Source organism: Amphimedon queenslandica, unplaced genomic scaffold (assembly GCF_000090795.2).
Source record: "Amphimedon queenslandica unplaced genomic scaffold, v1.1 AMPQUscaffold_13457, whole genome shotgun sequence".
Taxonomy (NCBI): Eukaryota; Metazoa; Porifera; class Demospongiae; order Haplosclerida; family Niphatidae; genus Amphimedon; species Amphimedon queenslandica.
In genome coordinates this window covers 259,004-274,198 of record NW_003546307.1, presented here as the reverse complement: position 1 = coordinate 274,198, position 15,195 = coordinate 259,004, and the positions used below count along the sequence as shown (strand labels likewise).

General features: G+C 38.3%; 4 protein-coding genes and 1 long non-coding RNA gene across 6 annotated transcripts in view; 3 read left to right on the top strand and 2 right to left on the bottom strand.

The window, feature by feature from the left end:
* LOC109581165 (uncharacterized) overlaps positions 1 to 2,490 on the top strand; it is a 28,766-nt gene extending 26,276 nt beyond the window's left edge. The window contains exons 2-7 of the mRNA XM_019995013.1: positions 11 to 186; positions 236 to 394; positions 452 to 575; positions 670 to 759; positions 951 to 1,118; positions 1,348 to 2,490. Coding sequence (XP_019850572.1) covers positions 11 to 186; positions 236 to 394; positions 452 to 575; positions 670 to 759; positions 951 to 1,118; positions 1,348 to 2,240 — 1,610 coding nt within the window. The 3' untranslated portion in view covers positions 2,241 to 2,490. The remainder of the gene's footprint in view (positions 1 to 10; positions 187 to 235; positions 395 to 451; positions 576 to 669; positions 760 to 950; positions 1,119 to 1,347) is intronic.
* A 2,274-nt stretch (positions 2,491 to 4,764) lies between these two features.
* Positions 4,765 to 5,971, top strand: LOC100632872 (G patch domain-containing protein 11-like). The gene is made up of 5 exons (XM_019995001.1): positions 4,765 to 5,059; positions 5,130 to 5,174; positions 5,225 to 5,403; positions 5,706 to 5,804; positions 5,863 to 5,971. The coding sequence occupies exons 1-5, from the start codon at positions 4,777 to 4,779 to the stop codon at positions 5,950 to 5,952; spliced, it is 696 nt and encodes a 231-aa protein (XP_019850560.1). The 5' UTR covers positions 4,765 to 4,776; the 3' UTR covers positions 5,953 to 5,971.
* Positions 5,875 to 6,357, bottom strand: LOC109581158 (uncharacterized). Its single transcript, XR_002184535.1, has 2 exons — positions 6,127 to 6,357; positions 5,875 to 6,074 (listed from the first exon to the last, which is right to left on the bottom strand). It is a non-coding gene; the product is annotated as an uncharacterized LOC109581158 (long non-coding RNA).
* Positions 6,358 to 6,447: 90 nt separating this feature from the next.
* On the top strand, positions 6,448 to 8,130 carry LOC109581157 (uncharacterized). 2 transcript variants are annotated; one of them, XM_019995000.1, is made up of 7 exons: positions 6,448 to 6,528; positions 6,580 to 6,631; positions 6,681 to 6,765; positions 6,813 to 6,950; positions 7,477 to 7,617; positions 7,672 to 7,741; positions 8,090 to 8,130. In XM_019995000.1, exons 1-7 carry the CDS (start codon positions 6,467 to 6,469, stop codon positions 8,112 to 8,114), a joined length of 573 nt encoding a protein of 190 aa, XP_019850559.1. In that variant the 5' UTR covers positions 6,448 to 6,466; the 3' UTR covers positions 8,115 to 8,130. The 2 variants fall into 2 exon arrangements, with proteins under 2 accessions (XP_019850559.1, XP_019850558.1); XM_019994999.1 differs by having other exon boundaries at positions 7,657 to 7,741.
* LOC109581156 (uncharacterized) lies at positions 8,084 to 15,168 on the bottom strand. The gene is made up of 19 exons (XM_019994998.1): positions 15,057 to 15,168; positions 14,870 to 14,965; positions 14,465 to 14,725; positions 13,867 to 14,369; positions 12,576 to 13,657; positions 12,197 to 12,433; positions 12,097 to 12,145; positions 11,609 to 11,785; positions 11,496 to 11,561; positions 11,349 to 11,399; positions 10,770 to 11,207; positions 10,165 to 10,714; positions 9,993 to 10,042; positions 9,813 to 9,940; positions 9,546 to 9,689; positions 9,414 to 9,477; positions 9,113 to 9,353; positions 8,756 to 8,918; positions 8,084 to 8,521 (listed from the first exon to the last, which is right to left on the bottom strand). The coding sequence occupies exons 1-19, from the start codon at positions 15,130 to 15,132 to the stop codon at positions 8,389 to 8,391; spliced, it is 4,509 nt and encodes a 1,502-aa protein (XP_019850557.1). The 5' UTR covers positions 15,133 to 15,168; the 3' UTR covers positions 8,084 to 8,388.
* Positions 15,169 to 15,195: the final 27 nt, after the last annotated feature.

Genomic DNA, 15,195 nt, shown 5'->3' with positions numbered 1-15,195 from the left:
CACATAATAGGTTGCTGGAAGAGAGAGCACTCAAAGAGACCTTCGTTCACTCAAGTCAAGGAGAAATTAGTAGAAATACAAAAGACAGAGTTTCTGTACACTTCGGATGAAGAATTCAAATCACTTCAATCAACTTGGAAGAAGGAAGTCAAGATGAAATTTAATGATCTTAAAAAAGTCGAATCGGTAAGATCCTGCTTATTACCTAACTGCTAGTAACCTTTTAACCCACTAGGAAGTTGAAAACAAAGAGAAACATTTGATACAGCAAATGAAACTGCAGGAGGAAAGGGTAATAGCAATGAAGAAAAATTTAGAGGAGAAGGAGCAAAGTCTTGTGGATATGATGGATAAAGTTCAAAAGCAACTTGAGATCATTGCAAGAGAGAGGGAGGTAAGAGGCATCATGTTCCAAGTAGTACATTATCATGATTGTTTAATCATTTGACAGAAAAGACCACCAAGAACAAAGAAGTTTTTTCCCCGTAAGATGCTCGAGTGGTTAACAATGTCATCAAGAGAGCAAAGACGCGCTAAAGCTACTGATAATAAGCTACCAAGCAAAACTATTGAACGTAAGTGAAAACAGTATGTACATGTTAAGTATAGGCTGTAACTAACTATAGTACATGTACATATTTTACCGCCTCAATTTGTTACATATTGTAGCGATTGGGCTCGATCCACATATGATGAGAGGGAGTCACCGCTCATCTCTGCCAGTCATTCATAAGAGACAGGGATCTGATGTTTCTTCAGGTATGCATGCACAAACATACATTTACACTAGTTTAAGGTATGCACAGGGACATTCGAGTCTCATATTTGTTCTAATCATCAGTTATTAGTGGTTCAATGATAGTGCTGATTGACCTTTGTTATCACACTTGAGTAGTGTAACTGGATCGTGCTAATGATTATAACTTTATGCTCTCTCTATTTCTCTCTAGATGCATCAGACTCTGTGTTCCAAAGGAAACCACTTCAGAAAAGAGGCTCATCACTGAGACAGTCTCGTAAAGACTTTGATGAAGCTGATTATGATTTGAGAATAAGATCAGACAGCGAGCCACGCAAAGCATATGGCTCTTATGCTTTACCCCCTCCACCAAGTTATGGTAAGAAATTGCACTAATGTACATATCATAATAAATAATTTAAGACTAGCATTATAGTAGAAGATATTGTATAGCAATATGTGCTTAGCATTAGAACACAACAAAACAGAAAGTAAACAGATAAAATTACATTATCTATGATCACTATGCCAATATTTATTTAATAATAATCCATCATGATAACATCCATGTGCACAACAACACTTTAACAATTTTTATTTCCTTATAGAGACCAACAATCCGACCAGTTTAGCTCCTCCTAAAGTAGTCCCACCCAAACTAGGCGGAGGACCAATAACAATCAGTCCGAGAAGGTCTTCTGATCGTAGTCCAGTTATTAGTCCAAAGAACCTCTCTAGGTCTGATTCAGCTCAGTACTCTCAGGACTCTGGTAATAGCATGAGCTGCTCTGATCCTTCGGGTGGGAGTAATGAAGTACCCAATCTTATAAACTTTGAGGCATCCTCAACAGTAGTCCGCCAAGAAAAAAGATCAGTGGCCGATGAATATGATCCTTTAAAAAACGATAGTTGGGTCGGGACCCCTACAAAGCGAATAACAGGAGTAGTATCCACTACATCCATGGACTCTTTGTTCAGCGATACTTTTAACTCAATGACTACAACCGCCAGTGGAGGAGGGTTCTCTATTTCTCCAGACACTAACCAAATTTCACCCCGCTCCTCACTTACAGCGTCTACAACCATCGTCAGGAGCAACAAGCCCCTCCCTCTATCCGATCAAGCAGCATTCATGCATCAGAGCTCCCTCCCTTCCTCTAACACTTGCCCCAGTCCAAGTATTGCTAGACCACGCCCCCGTAGTGCTCGTAATTCTGTAGATCCTACAGATAATATTAGTGCGCCTGCATCACGTGCAATGACTCCTAAATTATCCCGTTCCTCACCAAGTGGTTCTGTACATAGCCTACCACCTTTTAATGCTTTCCATGATACTGATGTGAATGATTTTTATCCATTCTTTTCCGATAGTTCAAATAGCTCTAGTCTCTATGAGTTCTCTATGTTTGAGGATACGGTAGATGATGGTCTTACTATGAAATTTAATATCGAGTCTTTTAGTCCACCTAGCCTTGAGCCCACAGTGCCTCCATCATCATGAAATAACAGCTAGGACATTAGACCATTTATTATTATTATTATTATTATTATTATTATTATTATTATTATTATTGTTATCATTATGCACTCACTCAATGTATCTATTTTGTGTATTGTGTGTAGATATTTTATGTCATCAATTAATACTGCTACTGTAAATGTCATAATAGAGACTAATATTTAATGCAGACTGATAAGGCTCATCCACCAACGAGCAATGTTTTGGTTATAAAGTATTTGTTAACATGTAATGGAGTGGTAATATGATCATAATTATTAGCTAAGTATGCAAGTGTTGGCTGACATAGGAAATTTCTTAATGAAGTCAACTGGCTGCTTTAATCTTCAAAGATGCATCTATTTATTATGCTTTTTGTCCGCATTCACATATCACAATAAATATATTCACGAGTGATAAGTGATGACAGATTACTGCGAATGATGAATGATGATCTAGTTATGATGTCAGGCAGAGTCCAGACTGAAGGTTGGACAGCTTCACAGCTAAGCTTGTAGTTCTATTCATGAGATACATTATCTCATAATAATGCTACTTCTAGGGATTGACAAACAGTTGTATAAAACTTTTATATTGTCATGTATTAAAAACAGCAAGATATAAATAATATTTAAAACAAATGTGGTTGTTTTTACGGTACTTACACTATTCAATTATTTTAAAGTCAAATCCCAAAATGTCTCGATAGCCCAAAAAGGAATGCTTGGCCTTGATAGGTGTAATATCATGCCAGAGTTCTTTATCATCTTGAAATATAAATTCCCCTTCATCCAATTGAGTTTTGTAGATTGGTTTGCGCTGAAAATCATATATAACTGAGTGTCCATTTTCGATGTTGTGCCTGTTAAGAACCAGAGCTGAAACAATATAATCAGCACCATCCTGGTGTATACCTTCAGGTGAATTGTCAGCATGAAACTCGGGATAAGACAAGAGTCTCACTTGATGTGTTGAGAGGCTTAGCCGGTAAATATTAGGTTGATGGTAAAGAGTTAGAGCTACCATTTGCCCCATCAAATGGTAAAAGTCCTTGTCCAACACTTTTGGTTCCATTGGAGAAAAGACCCGGACTTCTTTTCTTGCATCTTGAACATCTTGGCTGAATTGGTAGTTGTCATTAAGGAGAAACCTGAACTGGTGAGGGTTGACAATTTGTACTTCAAAATTTTGATAGCGTCTGAAACGAGTTGGAGGCAAGTTTGCATGCAGAGAACTCCTGGAGGCAGGGAATGCTACTTTGTCTATTGGTAAGTTTTGGTAAGACAGCCTGAGTTTGGAGAATAGCCCAAGGCTGGAGCCAATATCTTGCAATGTGAATTTAGAAAATAATTTTTGCGATGATAAGTTTTGGATTGGACCCCAATTGGGTTTTACAAGAGTAGCCATGGCTTGTAGTGTGGACTGAATTAAAGCACTTGCCTCAGTGGTCAATGTAGTTGACTCTTGAATGAGCAGACTAAAACTTTGCAGCTTAAATACTGAGATCTACGGAAAATTTAACAAAGTCGAGAGTAGAGAGCCCTGATTAGCAGCAGTAGATTTTAAATCTGTATGAAGGGGATAGCTCATTATATAACATAGATGACGTATAATACTGTATCTCGCCATACATCGTGTTAATTTGTCCGCCTTGGCGCCGTCTAGAAAATTTGAGCGTAGGGCTGACAATGTTTTCAGTCGTTAAGCCAACCAGACATAATGAGTACTACGGTTACGTATAATTATAGTATTAATTATTATCTATGTCATAAGCGCCTGTATAATTTTATTGTAATACACTTGACAGTATGAATAATTAATAAGTTGCTACTTTATTTATATTAACTTTGCATTTAATAGTTTTACTATGAAATTTGCCTACAATACACAGAACATGCATATTTATCACCATAAAAAACATCAACCAATTTAAATAAACTATAACAGAACTGCAAGCACTAACTGATGTCTTTGACTTTCCCGGATGCATACAGTGTTCTAGACAATCCCAGATTCTTGTCCATTTTTTACAATAAAATCGTAGCTAGAAGAATATACTTCAGAATTTTAAAGTTGTTCCAGCAAGAAATAAGGATGCTGTGGCCTCTGAAAGTCAATAGCACATAATATGACTATAATGACAAGTATAAAATCTAGCTCTAAAGTATTTCAGACAATTTTATTGAGGTAAAATGACTTAGTTAATGATCCTGAGTGTGGAATCTGTAGAAAAAAGGAACTAAACAGTGAAATCATGGCATGAAAGAATGGACCATGCTGTTATGCTTTTAGGCAGCTCCAAATTCCGCCTAATTATGTTTTGAATAAATCCAATTATGCTCATTACTATGGTCATATTTTAAGCTTTACTCAAATATCGACTATCAAGATTGCATAGATTTTTAGCATAATTTTACCATAGATATCATTAACAAACGAAAACACTACAAAATCTACAAACTACAAACATTACAAACGTAATACACTATAATTTTACGTCGTTTATAACAATAATATAATGGTTGTTAGTGGGAGGGGCATGTCTATAAACATGGCTTCTCACTCAAAAGAAGATGTGGAAGATTTGGACTACATGTCTGACTTATTCATTGCAGAAATTGCTAAGGCCAAGCCTAAGAGACCCAGTGCACCTAAAAGACTTCAGCAAAAAAAGAAATCTTTCTCAAGGAAAGGTTCTAGTGGTAAATTGGAACAGCAAGCCAGAGAAGATGGTCTAGCCAAGCCTATTTCAGTCGAAAACAAAGGCTATTCGCTGTTATGCAAAATGGGGTATGTGGAAGGAGAGACTTTAGGAAAATCAGGTGTGCACCTTCTGCACTACATGTAATAATTTGTGCAGTTAATGTATTTTTGTTAATTAAAAATGATTAGGATCTGGTGGTAGAGTTAATCCAATATCAGTGACAGTCAAAGAAGGTTAGATAACACATCTTGGCATGTGTGTGTTTCATCCAATCCCACTAAAGATAGATTAGGATTGGGCCGTGAAAGTTTTATCAAAGAAAAAGACGAGAAAGAGAAGGAGCTTCAAGATAAGCAATTGTCGGATTTTCGGCATCATTGCCTCTCACAGTCGGCACAAAGAAGGATAAGGAGTGACTTAAAGAAGAGCAGACAAACTTGTGAACATTTGGATACTATCAATGTATGATTATGGGGTGAGAGGAAAAGAGAAGGGAGTGCTCAAAAATTTAGCCAAAGTCCTAAAGCAGCATTATTTTTAGACGCTCGTAGCTTTGTGATCAGAATAGATTTCAAACTTTTTAAGCATGTCAATACCTTTGCCACTTTTTTAGTAATTTAAATTATAAATTTTTTTAGGTAATATCTCGAGCTTTGAACCAATAGGATTTGCATGTTTTCAGTATAGATTTCATACTACATTAATTACATTTAAGCTAGATATTAATTATTAATCATTAATAGTATATTATTATTTTGTAATAGGGATATTCAGAGCCCATTGCTAGTTGGTACTGGCTAAGCACATGTGCAGCTGAGGAAAGAGAAGTAGCTGAAGAAAGTGACGAAGAAGCTCCACCAAACGTATCAAGAATACTTATTAATTGTTACATTATCATGTTTCATGATTTTATTATAATAGGATGAAGAGCAATTGCAAGTATTAATAAATTATCTTCGTAGCCATTATTTCTATTGCCTCTACTGTGGTTCAGAGTATGCTAGTAAGTAGTGTACTAATGTTGTGCATTTTATTGTGTACTCTCTTGTAGGTGAAGAAGAGTTACTGAGAGAATGTCCAGGGAATGAATGGGAGTCTCATCAATCATGAGAATCATTTTAAATTTGTATAATCTGTAATAAAAAACAAATCTATAATTATAGAACCTATTCCATTTTTACTTACATTTCTGTGGAAAGTGTTTTCTTTTCTTGTACATGTCCAAGTCTTTTGGTCCAGAAAAATTCATCGATGCTACTCTGTCTTCAAAGACTGACTCTTTTGTAAAGTTGAATGCACTGCTCTTGAATGGATCCTTGACGTGCTTCCTTTCTGCTCTTGTCCACTGTTGGTTAGAGTTGCATTCTACCATACACCAGCTCTCCACGTTCATGATTTGCTAGCTCGTCCTGAAATAAGACGCTGCATGAACGTGGGTGGGTGTTCGCTCGTTGGCATGGTAACTGTGGGCGGGAGTTACCATAGTAACCAAGTACATGTAACAGGATATACCACGTGCTTTCTCATGGCTTATTCTCGGGTTGTTGTATTTGGGGATGTTCTCTACAAATTAAAGTATCAGTGCAAGTAGGCTGCCTTATTTGTATTTTGCGCTTCATATTTCTTTTTTCCTCTTAGTAACACGAATGATGAGTACTTATCCCTTCAGAACATACATGATGAGATAGTTGTAAGCCTTTAATATTAATTTTTTATTCTAATTATTCCTTTTTTTCAAGGACGTGACTCGTGGGATACTGTATGTGCTACAAAGTTCATCTCGGCTTGAGCCATTATGTGGTGATCACATAACTATATTTCCAAGTATACGTTATACACATTAAGCACGGTGTTGTGTTCATTATTCATAGGTTTTCAGAGCTGGCCTGAAGGGATGGATTTGGAAGCATTTGAAAATGATAAAAAACTTAATATTCATCCAATGGCTGTTGTACTTGCTGTATATGTACATGTACAAAGCAGCAGTAGTCCTGCTTCTAGATATCATGGTAATTCAGGCTTAGATTTAGTAGGAAAGCTGCCCTTTAAAAGAAACCATTGTATAATAGTTATTTATGTTCATTGTAAGGTTTGGGATTATTCTTGTGGTTTAATTTACAGAAGAGTTTAACCTAATGCAATCTGCAAATGTAATATGGTATACTATTGCTCAATAATTTACTATCGGGCTATCAGTGTACATGCGTAAGCTAATTCTTGTAGTAAACAATGTAAGGATATGGTCTCATACTCATTCATATGTACATGTAATGGGAAATTCGCAATTTATGCAGTATTGTAGTGTATATATGCATTACTATAAATTTATAGTCTTCAATTTTTTTAATTGCCATAATACTTTGTTATATTAGTCAATGACATTATGGATTGTATTATGACACTAAGAAATGTCCTTTGCTTGATAGAAAATTGAAGTTAAGTAGTTGTTCTAACAAATGTTGTACTAGATGTACATGGCACTTATTTTTTGAACAATTTTTAAATTTATTTTACATGTACATGTATAATATATAGGTATCACTCGTAAGAGACAGCGTAGAGTAGAGGAAGTTGGTGATAGTTCAGACAGTGAGTTCTCTGACAATTCGATACATCTTGAGAAGAAAGTACTGCCCAGACCCAGTAAAAGGCTAAAGAATGAATCAGGAAGAGCTGGTAAGTTTTAAAAGCACATGTATGCAACATCTAATGTAGGTGTTCATTGTCTAGTACCAAGGATTCACAAAACTTCTGCTCGTAAAGTGAAAGGCAGTGTCAGCTGGTTGGCAAGACTAGCAAGGTAGTTTATACGATAATTAGAATCATTTTTGAAGCCATTTTTTGGATAAAAGCATGAGTTATAGTACAGGGATTTTTTTAGAAATTGGCCAATTTTAAAAAATGGTCATAACTTGAAAATTTGAGCTCGGAATCGGCTCAAACTTTCTACATAGCATAAGGACATCATTATGTATCAGAAAACATAATAAAAGTTTCGGGTGATTTTGGAACCATTTAAAATTTATTTGTCATAAATTGGCCCATCTTTTAGATGACCATGCATAATTTTGCTAATTTTTATTTGCACGTAATATACTAAACTATTAGTTCTAATGCCCACGTATTTTGTATCTTTTTACTATTTTAGCTTTTTCTTTGGTGAGACAACATAATGAATGAATAAAAAAATAAACTGAACATTACACATCGGGAAAACACTGACAGAAACAAGAGACACACACACACACGTGTTATATAAGTAACAAAGTTAATAAATATTAATATAATGTTGCATGCCATTATTACGAGTCCATGTATGATGCACACAAAATGTGAACTATTAATATAATGATAATAATAATAATAATAATGATAATAATAATAATAATAATAATAATAATAATAATAATAATAATAATGAGAGGACAATAGGGGGAGGAAGATGAGTTATAGGATTAGCGGTTGGTGTTTGAATGTGATGTGCCACTCTGGCGGTACTTGTGGTGTTTCTGCAGGAGACCCACCATCAGTCCTTGTGGGGGAAGCAATTGAATTAGGAGGTGAACTGGCAGACAGTTTGCTACAATGAGAAAATAAAAGAGTATGAGGTAGTGTTTCTTTCTAAGTAGTGCAGTATGTCAAAACAGGATCATTGTTAAGTGTGTAGTTCATTTTTATGCATACATATTTTGCTTTATGATATATATCTATAGGATCATGAGGACTACGTGCATGAGCACAATAATAATTGATAGGAAATTTGTTCCTGTTTACTCTACGCATTTTAATTATAGTATACTTGTAGTATTCTCACCGATAAGGAGAGTTTGTGAAATTGAGCGAAGGTCCTTTCTTCTTTGAGCACACATCGCAATAATGGACCAAGTCCTTAATGACGGTGTGTGGGAAAGAGCCAGCAGTGAAGACTCCACACTCTGCAACCTTTTCATCGCTAGTTCCTTGCTGCATTGACACAACTATATCAGAAAAGGAGACGTCAAATTAAAATAATAATGTAACTTCCAGATGTGAGGAGTGAAATTGGAAGCATGCATGCACATCATGGAAAAATAGTAAAATTGCGGAAGCACGTCATTGAAAAATTGAATATTTACATGTTTGTTAACCAAGGCATATAATGACTGTGTATGGTATTCAATTGCTGACTTACAATCTAATAGTGATTCAAAGTCAGGCACGCCGTAAGACGTGTTGGCATAAAGTTTGCTCAGTTGAGGCTGAGAGGGTCTCCTGACAGAGAGAGCTGGTCCTCCAGTCTTGAGCGCAAGATGAAGGAGAGCAGATGCCAGCTCGTCCGGTGGACTATCAATATTAGTAAGGAATATTCTGATATCAAGATATTTCTGCAAGTGTGCATCTTCAATGAGCTCACTAAGGAAATCAGTAAACCACTGGATAAAGGGAAGAAAGAGTCATTCACTGGATCAATCATACAATAATGGAGTACTTACTTCATTGTCGTTTCCACTAGGTGTTACCCATACAAAGTACATTTTGGTAAGCTTTGGATGTAAGCTACGAAAAAGAGAAAGATATTTTGTCAATATGGTGCTGCAATATGATTCACAGATGCTCTAACTTACCCACAAGGACATGATGCTCCCTTTCTTCTGTATTGGAGGAATTTTTGGATGATGCTGCGGCAAGTTGGCAGCCCAGCACCTCCTGCTCCGCAAAGCAGGACTATAGCTTTGTAGTCAAAAACGTGATCAACGCCAGGACCAAATCTATAAGTATATGATAAGGGAAAGAATAATGAATGTAGCTGAAGTGAAAATATGTCATTTGTTATACATGTATTCTTATATCAAATAGTTTTCACAGGACTAATGTGTGTGTGTGATGCTCACGGTGTAGTGATGGTAACTGATTGTGAGCTTGGTTCTCCGTCCTGTGGCTTGATCGGGTTCTCCTTGTAAGTCTGATAGACTCTCTCTAGCCAGCCGGAACCAGTGTGAGGAAAATAAAGTGTCAGCGTCTACATAAGGAAAGACAATCAACACCATAATACCTTCTACAAACACCATTACCTTCTCCTTGTTTGTGTTGCTCACGTAGCAAGGCTGCCATTTAAAATACCCTACAAACAAATAGAAAAGCTTTTAAACCAGGAGTATATAAATATTGAAAGTTTTTACAGGAGGCACTGTGGCTCCTAACCCACACTCTCTCATTTATCTTGCACTCATTATCAAATCTTACCAATCTGTGGCATGTTTATGAGGAGATGCTGTCCTTCGATAAACTTGTAATGAGTCGGTTTCTGTATCTCTAGTTTAGTCGTCCTGGATTGCTCGTCGTAAGGAGACGACTTGAGAATCTGAACAGTGTAACGGGGGACAACCCAGCGGAAGTAGGCCCTCTCCAATCCATATACTAGTATGACGGGTAGAAGCCATTTCCAGAAGGACGGATTGTAGTAATCAATCCCGTGAATGAGGAGTATCATGTATAAAGCCACAAAGCCTATCCAGTGAATTAGATTGAATCCAATAAAGAGACAGAGCTTTGAGAGACATTTGAAGGAAGAGACTGACATTACCAAGAGTATTAGTATCAGTATCCCTCCAGTTATGAGTGGCATTAGGTGAGTTTGTACGTTGTCAGTCAAATTGTCTGCTAGCGTTGAGTTTTCTTCTACCCCGTCAAAAGCGAATGAGCAGAGATGGGTGACTGTGTGTATCAGGGTCAGACCAAATATGACGAAAATGATGAAGAGATGAAAAAACAAACTGTCTTTTAATGGAAGCACCTAAGAATAAGGAATTAAATATATAAATCCTTTCCTCTCTCTCTCTCTCTCTTACTTTATTAAGCCATGGACTCCCCCTCATGTTCTGTATCAGTGACTTCATCATTGGGACTAAAACAAGGACAAGGTTGAAACTCAAAGCGGGTCCTGTCCCGTATGCCCACTGCCCCCATCCACTGTTAGATGTGCTCAATACACCAATCAACATTAGGAGGACATTAACAAATAGGTATGTCATTCCCCAACCGATTGACGTTACGTGAGATGAAAGGAAATTAGCTGCTTGACCGCTGCACCTCTTTGTTGCTTTGATGTTCTTCCTCTCGGAGGATTTCGTTTTGCCATATTTGGCAATGAATCCAGAGTCACTGATGTACAATCGGTGCTTTACTAGTAGCTCGATGAGATCCACAAATTTTATTATTCCGGTTTCGTCAGCATCGGCCGCTTTCATGATACCGTCAACCATAACTGTGATATCTTCTGGAGGAACCTGTAGAGGAGCAGAGATAAACAAGTGAGTAATTGTATTTTAATTTGTTAGTTGTAAGTGCACTACTACACAGAGAGCATTGCTATGCTTGTTAGGCTACTATTCTTAATGATTAACTATTTCATGAGGGAATTTATTTACTTCGAACTGTGTTCCTTGGAGGCTGGTCTTTAATATCTTTATCAGCTCATTCTGTGGAGGAAAGGGAGAAAGAAAGGATGCCATTATGTTCATTGATATCCCCCCTAGGACCCCTACACACTTCCCCCTCCTCTCCATTCCTCTTACTCTGTTAATGTGATCTGCACTCTTCAGTTTGTGCGCTAGCTTCATCTGAGCTCCGATAGCCATAGCCTAATGCAAGGAACATGATATCGTCTTATGCTAATAATCCCACAAACCTTTTGCTGCTTTTCCCTTATCTCCACATCAGAGCTGATGCTGCTCACTGAGAGATGGCGTGTGAGTCCCTTCACTTCAGTGATGATGCCAGTATAGAATATGTCCTCCTCGATGACGAAACTCGTGACCACAACCTCGACCTCAAACTCCTTGCCAGTTTTAGAAACACCAGAAACCTGATAGTAATAATAATATTTTTAGAGAGAGGAAGAGAGAAAGGCCAGATCATCATGTCACATGTTTGTGGTTTTGTGATCATTATCACTTCAGTGATCCAACATTGTTTGTTGGCACTGCTCCAGGACTTGAAGTACTTGCTAATTAAAGGCACTTTGTAGTATTCACACACAATCTGGTTATGGTCAAGTGGACTTTAATTAAATTTAAAGAAGTGGCACATGCAGGCACTCTGTCTTATACTCTTCTCTCCCTCACTCAAGTACGGACTGTATATAATCATGAATGTATTCTTTCTATTGAAACTCACCGAGTAAAGTCTTGCATGTTTCTGCTCCTCAGGAGCACAATGATGCTTCCTTTAACATTAAAATACAATAATTTACTCTCATATTACAATGACTCCAAACCTTATATATTCAGTGGCTCTATCTGTCCTACCATTGACTCCATTCTGATGCTTTTCTCTGAATCTGTGCGGCATTATAATTTGTAGTGAACTACCAATGGCCTCTCCTGGAGTATATCCAAACATTTTCATGGCACCGGCACTCCAAAACACAATCTCTCCTGCCGCATTGGCACAGATGATGGCATTATCTGACATCTCCATTACAGAGCGTAGAGTATTGTCAACCATAGCTTGCCTAGTGATGTATATAATTATTATTATTATTGAGATTTAAGGGCTGGTATTTCAGTATCATAACTTAAAAATGAGCAAATGTTTAAAGCAAAACAAGTATATACATGTAGCCCCATCGGAAAGTACAATATAATTTTGCTTACTTGCGTCTGAAACTAGCATTCCTTGATAGTCCTCTCTGGAGTCCTGGTCTCCTTGGTTCTTGCTGCTGTGGTGGAGCCTCATCAGGCAGTTTGAGTCTGTCTTCAATGTCAGTTGGGGCAGCAGTGTATGCATTCTTCCTTGTCCTCCTCTGGCCAGCAGCAGGTAGAGACGAATCAGAGAATCCAGATCGGCTCATTGGACAGCGTCTCGGGAAATTATCAGGAGAGACTTCTTTCCTTTGCTTTTCTTCCTCGTCACTGGTGCTGTCCTTACGAGGCGCCTCTTTATTGGGAGAGCCTTCGTTGAACCCTGTGCTGTTCTTTGTGGTAGAGCTGCTCGATTGGAGGAGAGGCGAAGGCGTAACAATGACAGGTGGCCCCGATTGCTGCTGCTCTAGTGGGAATATCTCATTAACTCTTTTGTGTGCTCTCTCGGAGTGACGTGTGATGCGGAGTGACCCTCCACTCGAGGCAATGCTGTTGAGACTAAACTGTGAGTCGCATTTGCCTTCCTTTCTTCCTCTGATGTCAACCTCAGGCGACTCACCGTCAACAGAGCACGAGTCATCAGAGCTCTCTTCATTTTCGCTGCTTCCACTGCTCAAGTCATCCTTTGCTTCGTTGTAGTGGTTTGCCAGTTGATTATTGAATCCAAATTGAGTCGTGTTGTCCTGAGGCGTGTACGGTACGGGCGGAGTGAGCTGTGCTGCTATTGCTACTGGACCAAAGTGAACGTTGGAAATTTTTCTTTGAGGCATGTTCCCACCACCTCCTCCTCCTCCTCCTGCATTTGGCTTAAGTTTCAGCTCAAGCATATCCACGGACTTCTTTCTCACCATTACAAACTTTTCCTTTTCAAACGGGTCGCGGGTGAGTTTTGAAGGAGGCAGAGAGTCTCGTCTAGTAAGCGTCACTTCGTCTTTCCGATAGTGACAGCATGTATTGAGTGCAGACTCCTCATCATCCTCTCTCATGGAACTTCCTCCTCTCTTAGCTATGACAAATATGACCATCAAGACAAAAGTCCACACGCCGTATAGTATGGTAACATAGTTGGGAACATCAGGTAATATTGATAGACCCTATATAGGAAGAAGAGAGAATGAAAATATGGTCTATTTGAGGAGGCTCAAAGAGATGCTTCAAAGGATTATTATTATTCATGTCCTTGTTATCATACAATGTGTTACATGTATCTTAATTAAAAATGATTTGGCATTGGCTCTATGCACAGTCAAGATTAACAACAATGGCAAGGACAACAACAATAATAAGGAGAATTATTGCTTACCAAGAATATATTGAAGATTCCAGAGAAAACAGCAACAAGTCCAAGCCTCTTGTGCCAAAGTGTCACTAGCTTCTTCCACTTTTCTCTTACCGGTGACATGACAGAGAACTTGAGCATAGGAAGAGCAAGGACAGCAATGACCATAAGGATGAGTCCAAAAATTGTGTGCAATCTATCAAAGTGAGTGCTTTTGTTGAGTTCTTTGTAAACTACAGCTAAGAGGAGCCCAATAATGGCCAGTATTAGTCCTAGTGGCTGGACTATCATGTGAATGATTGGTTTCTTCAAATTTGCAAGAAGAGCTCCAAGAGGAAGTATTGCAGCAAAAGTCAGGACCATCACAACGGCATGAGCATATATTATCTCTTTGTGGTTTACTTCTTCAACAGTCTCTGTTCCATTGCTCAGAACTGTGATGGTTGCAAGCAATCTGCTGCAGTCCTGGTTGCAGTATAACTGATAGACACCAGTTTGGTTGAATGTGTGGACGTGATGGGTGCTCCCTAGATAAACATAAAGGATGTGGCTAACACTTATGATATTCCCTCAAGATTCATTTGTATGGTGGGATGGTTTTTTAACTTAAAAAATAGTTTACCTGAATCCATGAAAAATGTTGAAACTGGTTCCCCAATGCAGCCATCAGCCTCCATGACTAATCTAATCCTAGAGCAATTTAGATCTTGGGTTGCAGACCAGTGGATCATTTGACCTCTTTTAACAAGGAGATCCTGAATGCCACAGCTGGAGCAGAGGCCAACCCTGTACTGAGAGCTAAGGACTGTCAAACCATCATCATCATCACTGCTGTTGCTGCATGAAGGATATGGGAAGACTCCAGGGAGGCTGAAATACGTACCTGCAGACAAAGAGAAAGGCATTTTAATTGCGTCCTTTCTGGCATAGGCAGGAGACAAGCTTTTGTGAGCATGAATGCTAAACCATGGCTAAACTCGGCTTGGTCTATGGCCTTGCTAAATTAATTTGTCAGCGGCGCTCTTACCATTCGCTGTTCCATTGCTCCCTGAGCAGCTCCCGCTACCACTGCACTGGACTTTGTCACCGATGAGAACATAGCTGCCTTGACTACTGCAAGACTCTGGAAAAGGAGAGGGGAAGGTAAAAAAAATCTACACATAGCATTTTCACTCAACCCGCGCATGTGACGGGTCATTCTTTTCTAGCCTTACCAAATTGCAAATTTCCACAAACTCTGTAGCAGCAAAGAAAAAAAGCAGCAGCTAGCAGTGCAGCTATTCTTTCCATATCCCTCCTCTAAATTGCAGTTTTATCTCTGAGAAATCAGATTTCTCTCAACATACAACCACG

Coding starts and splice junctions, on each gene's coding strand:
- LOC109581156 (XM_019994998.1), bottom strand. CDS start 15,132: ATGGAAAGAATAGCTGCACTGCTAGCTGCTGCTTTTTTTCTTTGCTGC. Junction 14,370..14,464: donor AACATTTTTCATGGATTCAG/GTAAACTATTTT, acceptor ATGTTTATCTAG/GGAGCACCCATCACGTCCAC. Junction 11,562..11,608: donor TAAGGGAAAAGCAGCAAAAG/GTTTGTGGGATT, acceptor TCCTTGCATTAG/GCTATGGCTATCGGAGCTCA.
- LOC109581157 (XM_019994999.1), top strand. CDS start 6,467: ATGGCTTATTCTCGGGTTGTTGTATTTGGGGATGTTCTCTACAAATTA. Junction 6,632..6,680: donor ACATACATGATGAGATAGTT/GTAAGCCTTTAA, acceptor CTTTTTTTCAAG/GACGTGACTCGTGGGATACT. Junction 7,742..8,089: donor TGGTTGGCAAGACTAGCAAG/GTAGTTTATACG, acceptor TTACTATTTTAG/CTTTTTCTTTGGTGAGACAA.
- LOC100632872 (XM_019995001.1), top strand. CDS start 4,777: ATGTCTATAAACATGGCTTCTCACTCAAAAGAAGATGTGGAAGATTTG. Junction 5,060..5,129: donor AGAGACTTTAGGAAAATCAG/GTGTGCACCTTC, acceptor AAAAATGATTAG/GATCTGGTGGTAGAGTTAAT. Junction 5,404..5,705: donor AACATTTGGATACTATCAAT/GTATGATTATGG, acceptor ATTTTGTAATAG/GGATATTCAGAGCCCATTGC.